Below are 14,301 nucleotides of genomic sequence, written 5' to 3'. Positions count from 1 at the left end.
TCACAGTGAGAACATGTGAACTCCACACATAGCACCCGAGGTCTGGATCGAATCCAGGTCTGGAAAATTTGTCCCTCTCCCTTGTTACTCTTACCCTTAATGTACTGCAGAAGCTATTTTGATTCTCTTTTACCTTATCTGCCATGGCAACCCCCATTTTGCCCTCCTGAATTCCCACTTAAGTGTGCCCCTAAACCTGTCCACCGCAAGGGTTTCATGATCCCACCTGTTTATGCCTGACATATTCCTCTTTTCTTTCCTCTAACTAGAGCCTCAATCAATATCTCTTGCAATCCAGGGTTCCCTACTTCTGCCAAACTTGCTCTTCACTCTAACAGGAACTTGTTGGCTCTGAACTCTCATCATCTCATGTCTAAAAGCCTCCCACTTGCTGGGTGTCCTTTGAATTGTGAACAGCCTTCCCCCAATGGTTTTTGAAAGTTCCTGTCTAATACCATCAAAAACTGCGTTTTCTCCAATTAAGCATTTAAACTTTTGGATTTGTCCTATCCTTCTCCACAATTTAGTTTGAAACTAAACTCAAACAGAAGAAAATCAAAAAGATTTTAATTCCAGCTGGGTGATGTTCCTTTGGAGAATCTGTGTAATTAGTGATTCAGAGCAATCTTAAATATACCCAAATACTTTTTGTCGTTTTGGTTTGCTGGAACCCCATTTCAAACAAAAACTTCGTTTCCGTTACAGGTGCTGTCTCCAAGCTGCAGTGATGAAATCACTGTGAAAAAGGACCAGTGTTTAGTACGGTCTTTTGCTGACTCCAAATTGTAAGTTTCAATATGAAATATACAGAAACAAAAAAAAGAGTTCTTCAGCATGCAAATTGTTCAACTCTGTAAACATACAGCTTCCAAAATATTCTACACTGGTTTTACATTATATTCTACAATGATTTTTAACAATGAGCCTGAATTTCATTGTGAAGTGAGGCTGAATTAGGCCATTCCCAGTCACGTGTGTGACCAAAATTGTGGAATACATCTCTGCTAATTCTGAAAGCATTCCAGGTATATTGTTTTGTACTGTATATATGACTTGTATATGTCGAAGTTTATCAAGTGAAATTTTTATGTTATGCTGACAATGTTTATGGTCAGAGGTCAAATATGACTGGTCACGTGTGTGACCATGTGAGGCCACACACGTGACCAGTCATATTTAACTTCTGACCCTAAACAAACATTGTCAGCATAACATATAAAAATTTCACTTGATAAACTTTGACATCTATGTCATATATACAGTACAAAACAATATACCTGTAATGCTTTCAGAATTAGAAGAGATGCATTCCACAATTTTTCACATTTTTGGTCACGCGTGACTAAGAATGGCCCAATTGTTGATTCATTCCTCTTTGAATATAAGATTTTATTTTCTAGCAATGATTCCTTATTTCAAAGGAGGTTTCAATGAGCCTTGTGCTTAAGTATGTAGTTCACCAGAACAAACTTTGAGACTGCAAACACTTATTTTTCACGTAAGGAGGAACATAAAAATAATTGCTGATATCTTTTTGCTAATGTCAGTGGTTTGGCTGTTTATCAAATATTGTTTCACATTGAGGATTGGAGGCACTTGTATGCTTGAGCCCATGCTTCTTCCCTAGGCTATGAACAACAGTCAAATATGTGTTTTTGACTTAGGTATGGGAACATGGGTTATTTTGTCAAGCTAAATATCTGATGTCTGGGAAGAAAAGTTTACCTTGTCCTACTGCAAAATGTCCTTGAGGCTGCATGACCCGAGGCTTCCTGATTTAATAATACTTCCAAATGAGCAAAATTATCTTCCTAAGCACCTCATTGTTTTTCTGAGCAAACCTAATTGCTCAATGGGTGCTAAAAGCAGACTCCTGTACCTATTTTCTGTGTATCTATGTAAAACCTATCAACCTATTTCATTGTGCAATATGAAGTGCTGGAGTAACTCAAGCAGCATTTGTAGAGGGAATGGATAGGTGACATTTCAGGTTAGGAACTTTCTTCAGGATGCTGTCTGACCCTCTGAGTTACACAAGGACTTGTTTTGCTCAAGATTCCAGCATCTGCAATTCTTTGTGTCATTGTTGTAAGTTGTTGTTGTTAGGTGATTTAAGTAGTTGATTCTTAGAAGTGCACTGGATTGCTCTAAATTAACTAAGTGCAACTCAATTACAAGCCAGTCCACCTGGGAGTGTTTAGACTGATATAACATGTTATAAGTGATTGGAGCAGAATTAGGCCATTCGGCCCAGCAAGTCTTCTTTGCCATTCAATCATGGCTGATCTATCTCCTTCCTAATCCAATTCTCCTGCCTGTCCCCATAACCCCTGACACCATTATCAGATCACTCCAATCATTGCTCAGCAGTAAAATTAGAGTAAAATGAAATTTGAAAAGATTTTGATCATTTATTTCAAAAGCTGTTGTGTTTGTTTTTCAAATTTAAAATTACATTTACATTTCTGTGAATGGAGATATTTGCTGAAAATGAGATGCCTGGAGTTTGCTTGGTGGCAGATGCCAGAACTATCAAGGTGTCATTCAGCAACAAAGCCTTGACTTTATATTTTGAATTAAATATTGGTATTTTTCTTATTAATACAATAGCTATCCTATAGCAAGAAAGGATATAAGGGAGCTTGATTGGGACAAAGTTTCAAACACAGACCTGGTCATTAAACAAGGTAAGTAAGTTGGTATTTGTGATGGAATGAATTGCTGCAACTGGAGTTACTGGTTGTGATTGGCAAGCCTGATCAGTTAAGGCAGAGTTGTGTTCTACGTTACAATACATTTGTGTTACTGGTCTGCTGTATTGTCTGATTTGGTTAATTTTTGTTCTATTTCTTGGGATTTATGGTTGACCAGTCTTAGTTTATTGAATAGTTAATTTGAGTTCTGTAACAAAACTGCCTGGAGTTGCACTACCTTTTATCTTCATTCAAATGCAATTGTTACTGATATACCGTTTGGAATAAAGATGTATTATTCTGGAACCGTGCTGATTTTTAAGTATTAAAGGGTTAAATATTTATAGCTTTCTAACTGGCTTTAACCTGTGCAATATTTGATATGGGCATGAGAAGCTTCTTTCCTCCAGTATTAACATTATGAATAATGTTTATGACACGATATTTTGAATAGTTGTTAAGATAACAGCAATGAGACGATTAGTTGTTGATGTTTAGGAATAGGTGAACTTTCCAAGCAATCAACAATTATAACAAATGGTTTGCTTTTTTGCAATTGTACTCCATGACATTTTGCAAAAAATGAATTTCTGTTCCAGTACAGAATTTTGGTAGAGGATTGAATCTCTGTAATTCGGTACCCCAAGCAATCATTAAATATGCGCTGCTCGGCTTGGATGTATTCAACATGAAAATGGAGTTGTGGGCAAATATGAGGCTGGCCATGATCCCAATGACTGGCTCTCCATACATGAGGGGTTGTACGGTTTCCTCACCTGTGGCCATGTATTTGTAGTTTCTCTAATGCTGTATCCAAAGGTCATCTGGTATTAACTCCCCTTCCAATTCCCATATCGATCTTTTTGTCTTAAACCTCCTCCATTGCCAGAGTAATTCCATACCCAAACTGGAAGAACAGCACCTAATTCCTCGGGTAGCTTACAACATAACAATATGAACATTCTTTGATTTTAAGTCATATCCCCCCCCCCCTCTATTTACCCTGCCCCCACTCGCTGGTGCCACACATTTCTAACACCATCCCATCATCCTGCTCCTTTCCCCTCCTTGCCATCATCTTCAATCCCTGTGTCCCACATTTCCCCTTTAACGCCCCCTTACCATTCCCCGGATTCTATTCCACCCATATCGTTCCCTCCAGCTTTATATCTTATTCTTTATCTTTCCTTATCTGACATCCTTTTGTCTTCTTTTCACCTCTGGTCTTTGTTACATCACTCATCTGCCAATCATCCCCCCCCCCCCCCCCCCCCCACGCAATCTGTATCCTCATCACTTGCCAGGTTTTCCTCCGTTACTTTTTATTTTGCTGAACACATCCGGTATTGATTTCAGCTCAATACACAAGTGAAGCATTTCCGGAGGAATAGAATTTAAAAGCTGCACTATTTTACACACCTTAGTTAAGAAGCACATGGAACATTGTGTGAAGTTCTGTTTTTTACTGTAGAAGTGTGAGAAGCACTGGGAAAGAAGTAATGATTTTTCAACAAGTATCGCGTTAGGATGGAGAGAGACAAAATGTGATGTTTGGGATGGTGAGGGTGATGTTCTCCCCTTTTAAAAATAAAAAAAAAACCCACAGGAATGATCAGATGGGATTTGTAAAATTATCTAAGACCTAATGTAGAGAAGATATTTTTGCATGTGGGAAATTAAAACTAGGATGGTCAAAAGTTTAAGATGGTCGCTAATAAATCAGTAGAGAATTCATAATTTTCTATGTGGAACAATAAGTAATTAATATAATCGGTGAAGATAAATTTAAGGAAGAATTTGAATAAATACATGAGAACCGTAATGCTGATGAAGTTATTTTAAGATGTTTGGGAGGAGGTTCCAATGAAATAGGAAGACTGGCATGGAGCACTTGGCTGTTTACTATTTTCTGTTGATTTTAAGAAATGTAAATTAATATTCACAAACTCGTACAACTTTTATTGGACATCATGCTTCAGGTAGATTCAATGTATTTCAATAAGAGTGCAAAATTACAGTATCCAGTCTTATAGAGTCAGTGATACAATGTGGAAACGGGCCTTCGGCCCAACGCCCACACCGGCCAACATGTCCCATCTGAACTAGTCCCACCTGCCAGCATTTGGTCCATGTCCCTCCAAACTTGTCCTATCCATGTACCTGTCTTAAATGTTTCTTAAATGCTGCGATAGTCCCTGCCTCAACTATCACCTCTGGCAGCTTGTTCCATACATCCACTACCCTTTGTGTGAAAATGTTACCCTTTAGATTCCTATTAAATCTATTCCCCTTCACCTACTGTGGGCAAGAGACTCTGTACATCTACCTGATCTAATCTTCATGACCTTATACACTATCTTCCTGTGCTCCAAGGAATAGAGTCCAAGCTGACTCAACCTCTGCTTATAGCTCAGACCCTCTAGTCCTGGCAACATCTTCGTAAATCTCTGTACCCTTTCCGGCTTGACAACATTGAAACAGAGAGCATGTATTGTTCTTGTGGCAGTGTATCACGTGTATATGGTGAAACTGACTTTGGAGTGAGGCATTGGAATCAATTCGAAACTACTTTCAAATTGCAGGTTTGGGCATGGTGAACTGATTGACTTCTATATACTATTAAGTTCTGTAATTATTGTTTTATGATATTCAGTCACTCTAATGAGAAATGTTCTCTTAGCACTTGAAGAAGCTCTCAAATTCCACCAGCAACGGATTGTTCCTGAGAGTTGGAAAGTTGACATGAGTGTCATTTTAGAATCCTCAAGTAGTGATGAAGAGGAAGAGGAGATAGAGAATGAAGAAGAACATGAAGAAAAGAAACAAGAGGTGGGATATTATTATAATTTGGATAATTAGATGAGTTGCCATGTACGAATTCCATATCGGGACCTATCACATCAAATTGCATAGAACAGTACAGCACAGATTCAAGTCCTTTGCCCCACAATGCCTGTGCCAAGCATGATGCCAAGATAAACGCATCTACTCTGCTTTCAAGTCAATTCGTATCCTTGCATTCGCTGCATATCTATCTAAAAACCTTTTAAATGCCATTGTCCTTTAAGTCTTAGAGACTGATTACTTCTCTTAAGGTTCTGTGGACTTCTTTGTCCATGAGCTGAGGAGAGTTAAGTACAGTATTTTCAACACTGAGATGGATTTTTAAGCTCCAGGGTTGTAGAAATTATTCAGGAAAGTGGCGATGAAGTCAAGTTCTGAGCTCCATGTTACTGAATGGCAATTCATGCTCGAGGGGCTGTATAGCTCTCTTGTGTTGTAATATTTGTCTTGAGGCTTAGTTAAGTTGAATGCTTAATTACTTGTAAGATCTGAGCTAAACATTCTGATATAAATGTATTTCTCACCACAAAACATTTGAAGGCTCTTTAATTTTAAGCTGTTTGGGTGGAAGTGCCAACAATTCTTGTAGCAAAGCTGCTGCTTTTGTGAAACTGGCAAATCTAAGTGGTCATAATGCCAATGATTTTTCCTGTTTTAAAATCCAGATTTTGAAATAAATATGCTTGATAGTGCATATTAATATGCACTGCTTTGAAAGTTAAACAAATTGCAAGCAGACAAAATTGCATCCACTTTCAGTCTCAAGTCAAGAGTTTGGCTGAATTTCTTAACATTTTTGATTGTGTTCAGTGAAAAGTTTTTGTGTTGGCAATATGACACCAAGCTTCATACCAGGAGAAACTTTGTTCTTTGAATTAAGTTGTGATCGAGATGTCACTAAGAGTAGGATATTTTTTGCTGAAATGATTGGATGTCCACTTCCTGCAAGATTTCCTAAGCAAACCTGCTGGAAAGTAACGAAAGATGTTGCAGCAGCTTCACAGACAATGTATGGAAGCTTGCCATATTATCATATTGGCTTTCCGTGTCCTCAAATTTAGTGTTACGTTTATTTTTTCCAGGCCCCAAGAGTAAAGTTAAAGGACTGCATTCTTCAGTTAATTGGGGGGAAAACTTGTGGATACAACTTGTGGATACTAAATAACATATGGATTTATATTTAGCACAGACGGATTATATTTTATCTTTATGGATATATAGTGTTGAAATGCTATAAAGTATGTTTTTCTTTTGAGTGCCCCACACAGGCTAACAGAATTTCATTTTAAAATGTCTTTTGCCGATTAAAATAATAATTTAATTCTAGTTTCCTTCATTTATACGCCAAAACATTTGGAATATTTCACTTCTCAGTATTGGACATTATTTTTTTATATCACTTGATGTCATGAAAATATGTATACCAAAGCTGGATAAAGAGAGAAAGCCAGTGGCCTTTCCTGAAGTGAGAAATTGGAATTGTGCTCGCAGTGATCACATTGCCATGAGTTAGAGTGACTAAATTTTAATTCGCCACCACTTCCCTGCGAGGTGGTATAACCCAGTTGGAGGATTGTATTTCTACTGCAGTTTAGTTAAGCCTGGTGTAGTTAAAAATAGGCCAATGTCAACTATATAAGTGTGACAAGATTTCTTCAAGATGATCCCATTATGTCTATTAGACAAATACCTGTCAATTTGTATCCACTCAACTATATTAATAATTCATTGTATAATCAGCCTACCAGTTATGATCCAATTTAAGCGATCTATGGTGAGAGTGGTAGACCAGTTAGTCAACACTTGAAATATTGTGTGCAGTTCTGGTCACCACATTATAGGAAGGTTGTGATTGCACTGGAGACTGCAGTGGAGATTCACTAGGCTTGAATTGGGGGATTTTAGTTATAAGAAGAGGTTGGATCAGTTGGGTGTGGTTTCCTTGGAGCAAAGGAGGCCAAGAGATGACTATAAAAGGCATGGTATGGTAGGCAGTCAGGGTCTTTCTTCCCTGAGGTAAGGATATAAAAAAACAGGGCAAAGCTTTAAGGTGAGGGGTAGGACTTTTATGCTGTGTGGAATTCGCTGGTAGAGGTGGTGGAGTCAGTTACAATCACTATGTTGAAGAGACAATTAGACATACGCTTAAATAGAAAAGACATCGAAAGAAATAGAACTAATATGGACAATGTTGGTGGATAAAAAGCCAACGTGGATGTAGTGGACTAAAGGGTCTGTTTCTATGATGCACAACTCTGATTTTATGGCCAACAGTCCTCGAGATTTTATAATTAAAATGGAGCGCTTTCTTGTAATTGAATTTTCACTCCACACAAACAATGCCAATCAGAGGCTGTCTGAATTTTAGCAATGATAGATTAAAATAGCAAGAGACTCATTTTGTATTGACCATTTACACATTAAAGATACTTTTTTCCTGAGATTATTGCTTATTTTGGGTGAAAAAAATTGTCATTAAACAAAATACTATCCAGTGCCAATTTGGCTATCAGAAGCATCTGAAGTTACCAAAAGTAACTGAAGTAACAATCTTAGGTTTTTTTAAAATCTCTTTTTTAATTTCTAATTCAAAACAGAAGGGAATTTGCATGTTCTGTTGGTAAATCTTTTTTTAAATTTATGGCGAAAGCACAACGGTTAAATTATCAGTTCAGTACCCAAATCCTACCTTGGCAGCTGTGTAATTTAAATTTGGTTAATTTTATAGTCTGAGTAATGATGACTACATTGTCATTAATACCCATCTAGTTTACTAATCCCCTTCGAGGGGAGGAAACTCTTCACTGGTCTGATTGGTTGGTGACTTCTGGCTTGTATAATTTCAAAATCAACCACTTTGTACGTTCACATTTTCCCAATATCGCATTCCACTTGCCAAAAATTGATGGGTTGTTCACTTAACCCATTTCTAGTCTCTCTTGCCTCCTTATGTCATCTTCACAACTTGTGTTTCTATCCATCTCGCTTGCAATTCCCTGCCCAACTGAATAGCGGAAGTAGCTTCACCAGAAGGACTGCAATGGCACATCCGCCACTGCCTTCGGCAATTAGAAATGCTGACACTCAGATTCTGCAAAATGAACGTAATATTTTTAATCATGGGTATAATCTTTTTTTGTGACTGTTAACAAAGAAACACAGAAAATAGGTGCAGAAGTAGGCCCTTTGAGCTGGCGCTGCCATTCAATATGACCATGGCTGATCATCCAAAATCTGTACCCGATTCCTGCTTTCTCCCCATATCCCTTGATTCCGTTAGCCCCAAAAGCTCTATCTAACTCTAGAATACATCCAGTGAATTGGCCTCCACTGCCTTCTGTGGCAGAGAATTCCACAAATTCACAACTCTGGGTGAAAAAGTTTTTCCTCATCTCAGTCCAAAATGGCCTACCACTTATTCTTAAATTGTGACTGCTGGTTCTGGACTCTCCCAACATCGGGAACATTTTTCCTGCATCTAGCCTGTCCAATCCCTTAATTTTATTTGTTTCTATAAAATCTCCTCTCATCCTTCTAAATTCCAGTGAATATAAGCCCAGTCGATCCATTCTTTACCTCTGCCTGATGTTGTAAATGGATATAAGAACACAATGTCCGATTTTTGAGCGTGGCATCTAATTGCAGTTCTTATTATGAGCCCAGATGTTGTCTTTTGTTGTATAGCTATTAATATGTCCATCTCCAGGTAGAGGAGGAGCAGGATCCAGAAGAGAGAGCCAATTTTTTGCAACAGCTCTACAAGTTCATGGAGGATAGGGGTAAGGACTTCTCTTAAAATTGAAGCCATTCTTTTATTGTGTGTATATATTTTGAATATTTTGTCTGTACAACGGTCCTAATTTAATGCAGATATCAACAATTGTTAAATGTTTTATTTTACGCGTGGGATGCGCATTTAAAAAGCAGCGTGTAAATCAAACTAATGCCATGGGCACACTCGACTATGCTGCCATAAGATACCAATCATAAAATTTTTGAGTGTTATTCCTAAAATAAGAGCACATAAATTAAACTTTGATAGTAATAAGACAAGCGGTTGTTCTAAAAATGTAAATCAAGCAAGGGTAAAATGCGAGGTGCCTGTACATTTATAGTTGACTCATGTATGTCACAGTGTCATCATCCCAGAGAAGGTTTACATACCATGCTGCTTTACAGCAGGTCACCGTGATAGCAGGACTGTAAATCTTGACTGGAGATGCTAAGAAACGTAAAATTTAAGTTCTACAAAAATGACCTAATTTTGCACAAAAAAAACTAACTGAGAACTGATATACAGGTATTTAGGTTATTATGATCATGATGTACGATCCGAATATAATTGACTTTAGGAAAGTAATCTAAGTGAATATTGGCATCACAATAGTTAGAATACATGCCATGGCTGAGCATTTTGGGAATTCTCAGCAATATACAGGTCCACCACTGATTTTCCGGCATCCTTGATTCCAGAGCTTTTCTACATTTTTCGTTTTGCCAGACCAACAGAGGTCATGGTCTCCAAGAGGAGTCCCAACAGTACCGGAACGGTGCACGTATGTAGCTGAGGAGCTGAGATACCAGCTTGCAAAGTTGGCTATGGGAATGGTTCTGCTGGCTCTGGCCAGGCCGGAGTTCCAGAGCCCCAGCCACAGGGGGCAAATTCAACCTGCCGATTGGCGTGGATGTCCTGATGAGGTCGAGATCGGCCTCCTCACCCGGCTTAGGCTCCACATTTTCGAGGGGAGTTCCGCGAAAGGGGGGGGCGGTTTCGAGTGTGTTCTTGGAATTTTGTCCAGATTAAAGGGGTGCTGGGCCATCAGTTGCTGGAAAATTGGTGGTGAACCTGTACCTCTTTTACCCTGAATGAAACAATGTTTTGTTAACCAAGTGAACAATATTTTCTAGGAACACCCATCAATAAACCACCAGTACTCGGCTATAAGGATCTGAATCTTTTCAGGCTCTTCAGACTGGTTTATCAACATGGTGGATGTGACAATGTGAGTTTAAGTAATTATACTTCCTTCAGCTCAAGAAGCATAACCATATTATTGAACTAAAAATGAAGTTAATCTCCAAGTATTAACATTTTGCATTCCAGTTTATATGGAATTAAGCAGTGGTTGCAGTTCAGTTCGCATCTAAATTTTCACTTTTGAAAGCATGAAATTATTTAAAAGCTGTGTCCAATGTTCTGTTTCTATTTATTTGAATTTATGCTTTAATTATAAATAGGGGAAGGCTAATCTAAGAGGAAAATATACAATTAATCGCAAGAATCTTGACAGCATTGATGTACAGAGAGAGCTTGGGGTCCAAGTCCATAACTCCCTGAAAGTGGCAACACAAGATAGAGTGGCAAAGAAGGCATATGGTATGCATACCTTGAACGGTCGGGGCATTGAGTACAAGAGTCAAGAGATCATGCTGAAGGTTTATAGTACTGTGGTTAGCAGGCATTTGGAGCACTGGGCAGTGTTCTGTCCCTGCCCCCCCCCCCCCCCCCCCAATAACATGAAGGATGTCGAAGCTTTGAAAAGGGTGCAGAGGAGCTTTAACGTAATGATGGACACGGTTAATGGGACTGGTAACTTTCAAGCCCAGTTCCGTTACAGGAATGATACCTGGATTAGGGGGTATAACCTACAAGGAGACTTGGATTGTTTTCTCTGGAACGACAGAGGTTGAGGGGAGACCTGATTGAAGTATATAAAATTACGAGGCATACAAAGGGTAGACAGCCAGTCTCAAATACCAGAGAACATTGGTTTTTAAGGTCGGAGGAGAAAAGTTCAAAGATGTGCAGGGTTTTTTTTACATAGTGGGTGGGGAGTGCCTTGAATGTGCTGATGGGGTTGATGGTAGAGGCACATACAATAATGGCATGTTACAGACTTTTGGATAGGCTCATGGACCCAACATATGCCTGGAATGGATTATTTGCAGGCAGATAAGAGTTTGTTTTGGCATCATGTGTGGCACAGACATTGTGGGCTGAAGGGCCTGTTCCTGCGCTGGACTGTTCCAAGTTCTAGGTTAAATGTCCAATCATGTAATCTTGGGCTCTATACAAAAGTTCTATTTACTTGGGCTTTGTATGATCTTTTGAAGGAATATCAAGGGTTCCGAAGTGCTAGATAATTGATAAATACTGACATGAAAGAAATGCAAATTGATTTATTCTAGTGAGTTTGTCTCTTATTTTGACTATTGCACTATTTAGCAAATAACCAATACACAGTAATCATGGAAGTAAAATGCACACAAATATCAAAAACATTTGTGACTTTTTCTTAATCACAGATACACAAAATTTCAACATAGAAAAACCATAGGTGCAGTAGGCCATTCGGCCCTTTGAGCCAGCACCACCATTCAATATGATCATGGCTGATCATCTGAAATCAGTATCCCATTCCTGCGTTTTCCCCATATCCCTTGATTCCTTTAGCGCTAAGAACTAAATTATCTGCCTCATGAAATATAACACTTGCATATGTAAGTGCCTCCAATACCTGTTCTGCTCAAAATCAGAATATCAGAAAGTGATGGATTAGCAATAGCCATAGAGAGAAAAGATTCAATACTCTCATAAATTCAGCCACCAGTAATAGCTACGTTTGTGTATGTTATCGATGCATGGACAGCATAATCTTAGAGTACTCATTCAGAGATGGATAACAAACGAAAGTTGAGGTCATATACAATCAGAAGAGTGCTAATACCTTTACACTGAATACATATTAACGTGGGCTTGGATTTAACTGAATAGTCAAAGTCAAAACAAGTAAATAATAGTTCTGTAGGAAGGAACAGGAACTGTAAAACCGATGCTGGTTTACACTGAAGATGACACAAAATGCTGGAGTAACTCAGTGGGTTTGGCAGCAGTCCTGGAGAGAAGGAATGGGTGACGTTTTGGGTCAAGACTCTTCAGACATTGAATCATCGGTATACGAACTGATATAAGTTTGAGTGTTCCTTGATATGGGGCTAATTGTGCAGTTTGTTGGGGAAACAGAATTAAATAGCTCGGTCATCAACTTGTAATTTTTTCTGGTGCATTGCCATGTATTATACATCATGTGAGCACATTGAGACATTTTAAAATGGGTATCTGGCTATTAAATGTAAGGTGTTTCTTTCGAACAACAGAACAGTTATAACTTGGAGTTTGGATCTTTGAATTCTTTTGAGCTTCAATGCAAGATCACTTCCGCTGGTTTTTTTCCTCCCCCTCCCCTTGTACCATTACAAATCCAAGTGTTTCCAGCTATGTTTGTCTTCACAAAAGCCACCTGCTTGTGTTTGGGCAAGGAAAAAAATCCTCCTTGTGCCACCTCAGCCTGAAGAAGGGTCCAGACATGAAACATCGCTCATCCTTTTTCTCCAGAGATGCTGCCTGACCCGCTGAGTTACTCCAGCACCTTGTATCTATCTTTGGTATAAACCAGCATTTGCAGTTCTTTGTTTCTAAAATCTAGGAAATTGGATTAATTTGGGCAAGCCAACATGGATTTGTCACGAGGAAGTAATGTGTCGCCAATTTGATAGTTTCTCAATGGCACAATGGATAGAGTTGACGATATGATACGATAGAACTATTTATCCCAGGAGGGAAATTAATTTGCCAACAGTCATAAAAAACAAAATACATGAAACATGAAAATAAAGTGACGAGTGCTAAGGCTTTAGGGATGTGCAAAGGTTGAGGGGGGGGGGGTCAGTCTCAGTCTACCCCATGACAGAAGGGGATTAGTTGTTAAGTTTGATAGATTTGGTCAGAAGAATGAAAAGAGGCAATGCAGAGTACACACTGCTGTAATAAAGGGAGTGCACGGACATAGAAACCTGGAGGTCAGTGTGTGTATATAATTAAAAGTAGCATTGAAAGAGGCTGAAATGGCAGATAATAAGACGCGCACAATTACGAGCTGTTATCAATAGAGACTGAGCATTGGAGGGAGGTTGCAATGAATCTTGCTAAAACATTGGTCCTGCCTCAGCTGGAATGTTACATTCAATTCTGGTGGTCATAATGCTGGAAAGCAGTGAAGATATCTGAGGTGGTCCAGAAAATACAAGAATGGTTCCTGGGATAACTGTTGCAAGGATAGAAAAGAACTGCATCTGTTTTTTGAGAAGAGAGAGCTGAGGGAAGAATTGGTAGAAATATATAAAATGATGAGGGGTCTGATCATAATGGTTAGTGCGAGGTTGTTTCTTTCTGGTTGAGGACAGAGGTATAATTTTTTACTGGTGTAAACAAAGAGGAAAAGAATACAGAGTCACGAGGAAAAACTTTTTTTATCCAGTGTTGGTTCGAATTTGGAATGCACTGCTAGTAGGTTTGATGGAGATGGGTTCCACTGTGGACTTTAAAGGGGAATTGGTTAAATAGATGGTGGAGAAAAATTTGCAAGTCCACAGGGAAAGGGCTGATAAGTGGAACCAGGGAGTTGCTCGGCGACCTAACATGAACATGAATGGCTGAATGACCTCTGGTGCCGTCACAACTATTCAGTGACATCTCACATTTCACAATGTCTCCCAGGTTTTGTGTTATCTGCAGATATGAAAATAGTGCCTTGTATACCCAATTTTGAATCTATAATATAAAGAAATGCAGTGGTCGTAGTAAAGCACCTCCTAAAACATGTTGTCGAAGTCCACATTTTCTTGCATCTTCCATTGCTGAGATTCCAGCAGCATTATTTTCCTTGGTACCTCAGTCATGTCTTTTGCCCTATCAGTAAATTTC

General features: G+C 38.8%; 1 protein-coding gene across 5 annotated transcripts in view; it reads left to right on the top strand.

Annotated features, from left to right (window-relative positions):
* arid4a (AT-rich interactive domain 4A) overlaps positions 1 to 14,301 on the top strand; it is a 92,821-nt gene that overhangs the window by 27,040 nt on the left and 51,480 nt on the right. For all 5 annotated transcript variants that reach the window (XM_078406623.1, XM_078406619.1, XM_078406620.1 and 2 more), the window contains exons 9-13: positions 706 to 785; positions 2,611 to 2,687; positions 5,374 to 5,522; positions 9,244 to 9,316; positions 10,446 to 10,540. In XM_078406623.1, coding sequence (XP_078262749.1) covers positions 706 to 785; positions 2,611 to 2,687; positions 5,374 to 5,522; positions 9,244 to 9,316; positions 10,446 to 10,540 — 474 coding nt within the window. The remainder of the gene's footprint in view (positions 1 to 705; positions 786 to 2,610; positions 2,688 to 5,373; positions 5,523 to 9,243; positions 9,317 to 10,445; positions 10,541 to 14,301) is intronic.

The sequence above is a fragment of the Rhinoraja longicauda genome, chromosome 10, assembly GCF_053455715.1.
Source record: "Rhinoraja longicauda isolate Sanriku21f chromosome 10, sRhiLon1.1, whole genome shotgun sequence".
Lineage (NCBI taxonomy): Eukaryota > Metazoa > Chordata > Chondrichthyes > Rajiformes > Arhynchobatidae > Rhinoraja > Rhinoraja longicauda.
Note: the sequence above shows the minus strand (reverse complement) of the source record. Positions and strands in the feature narration are given on the sequence as shown.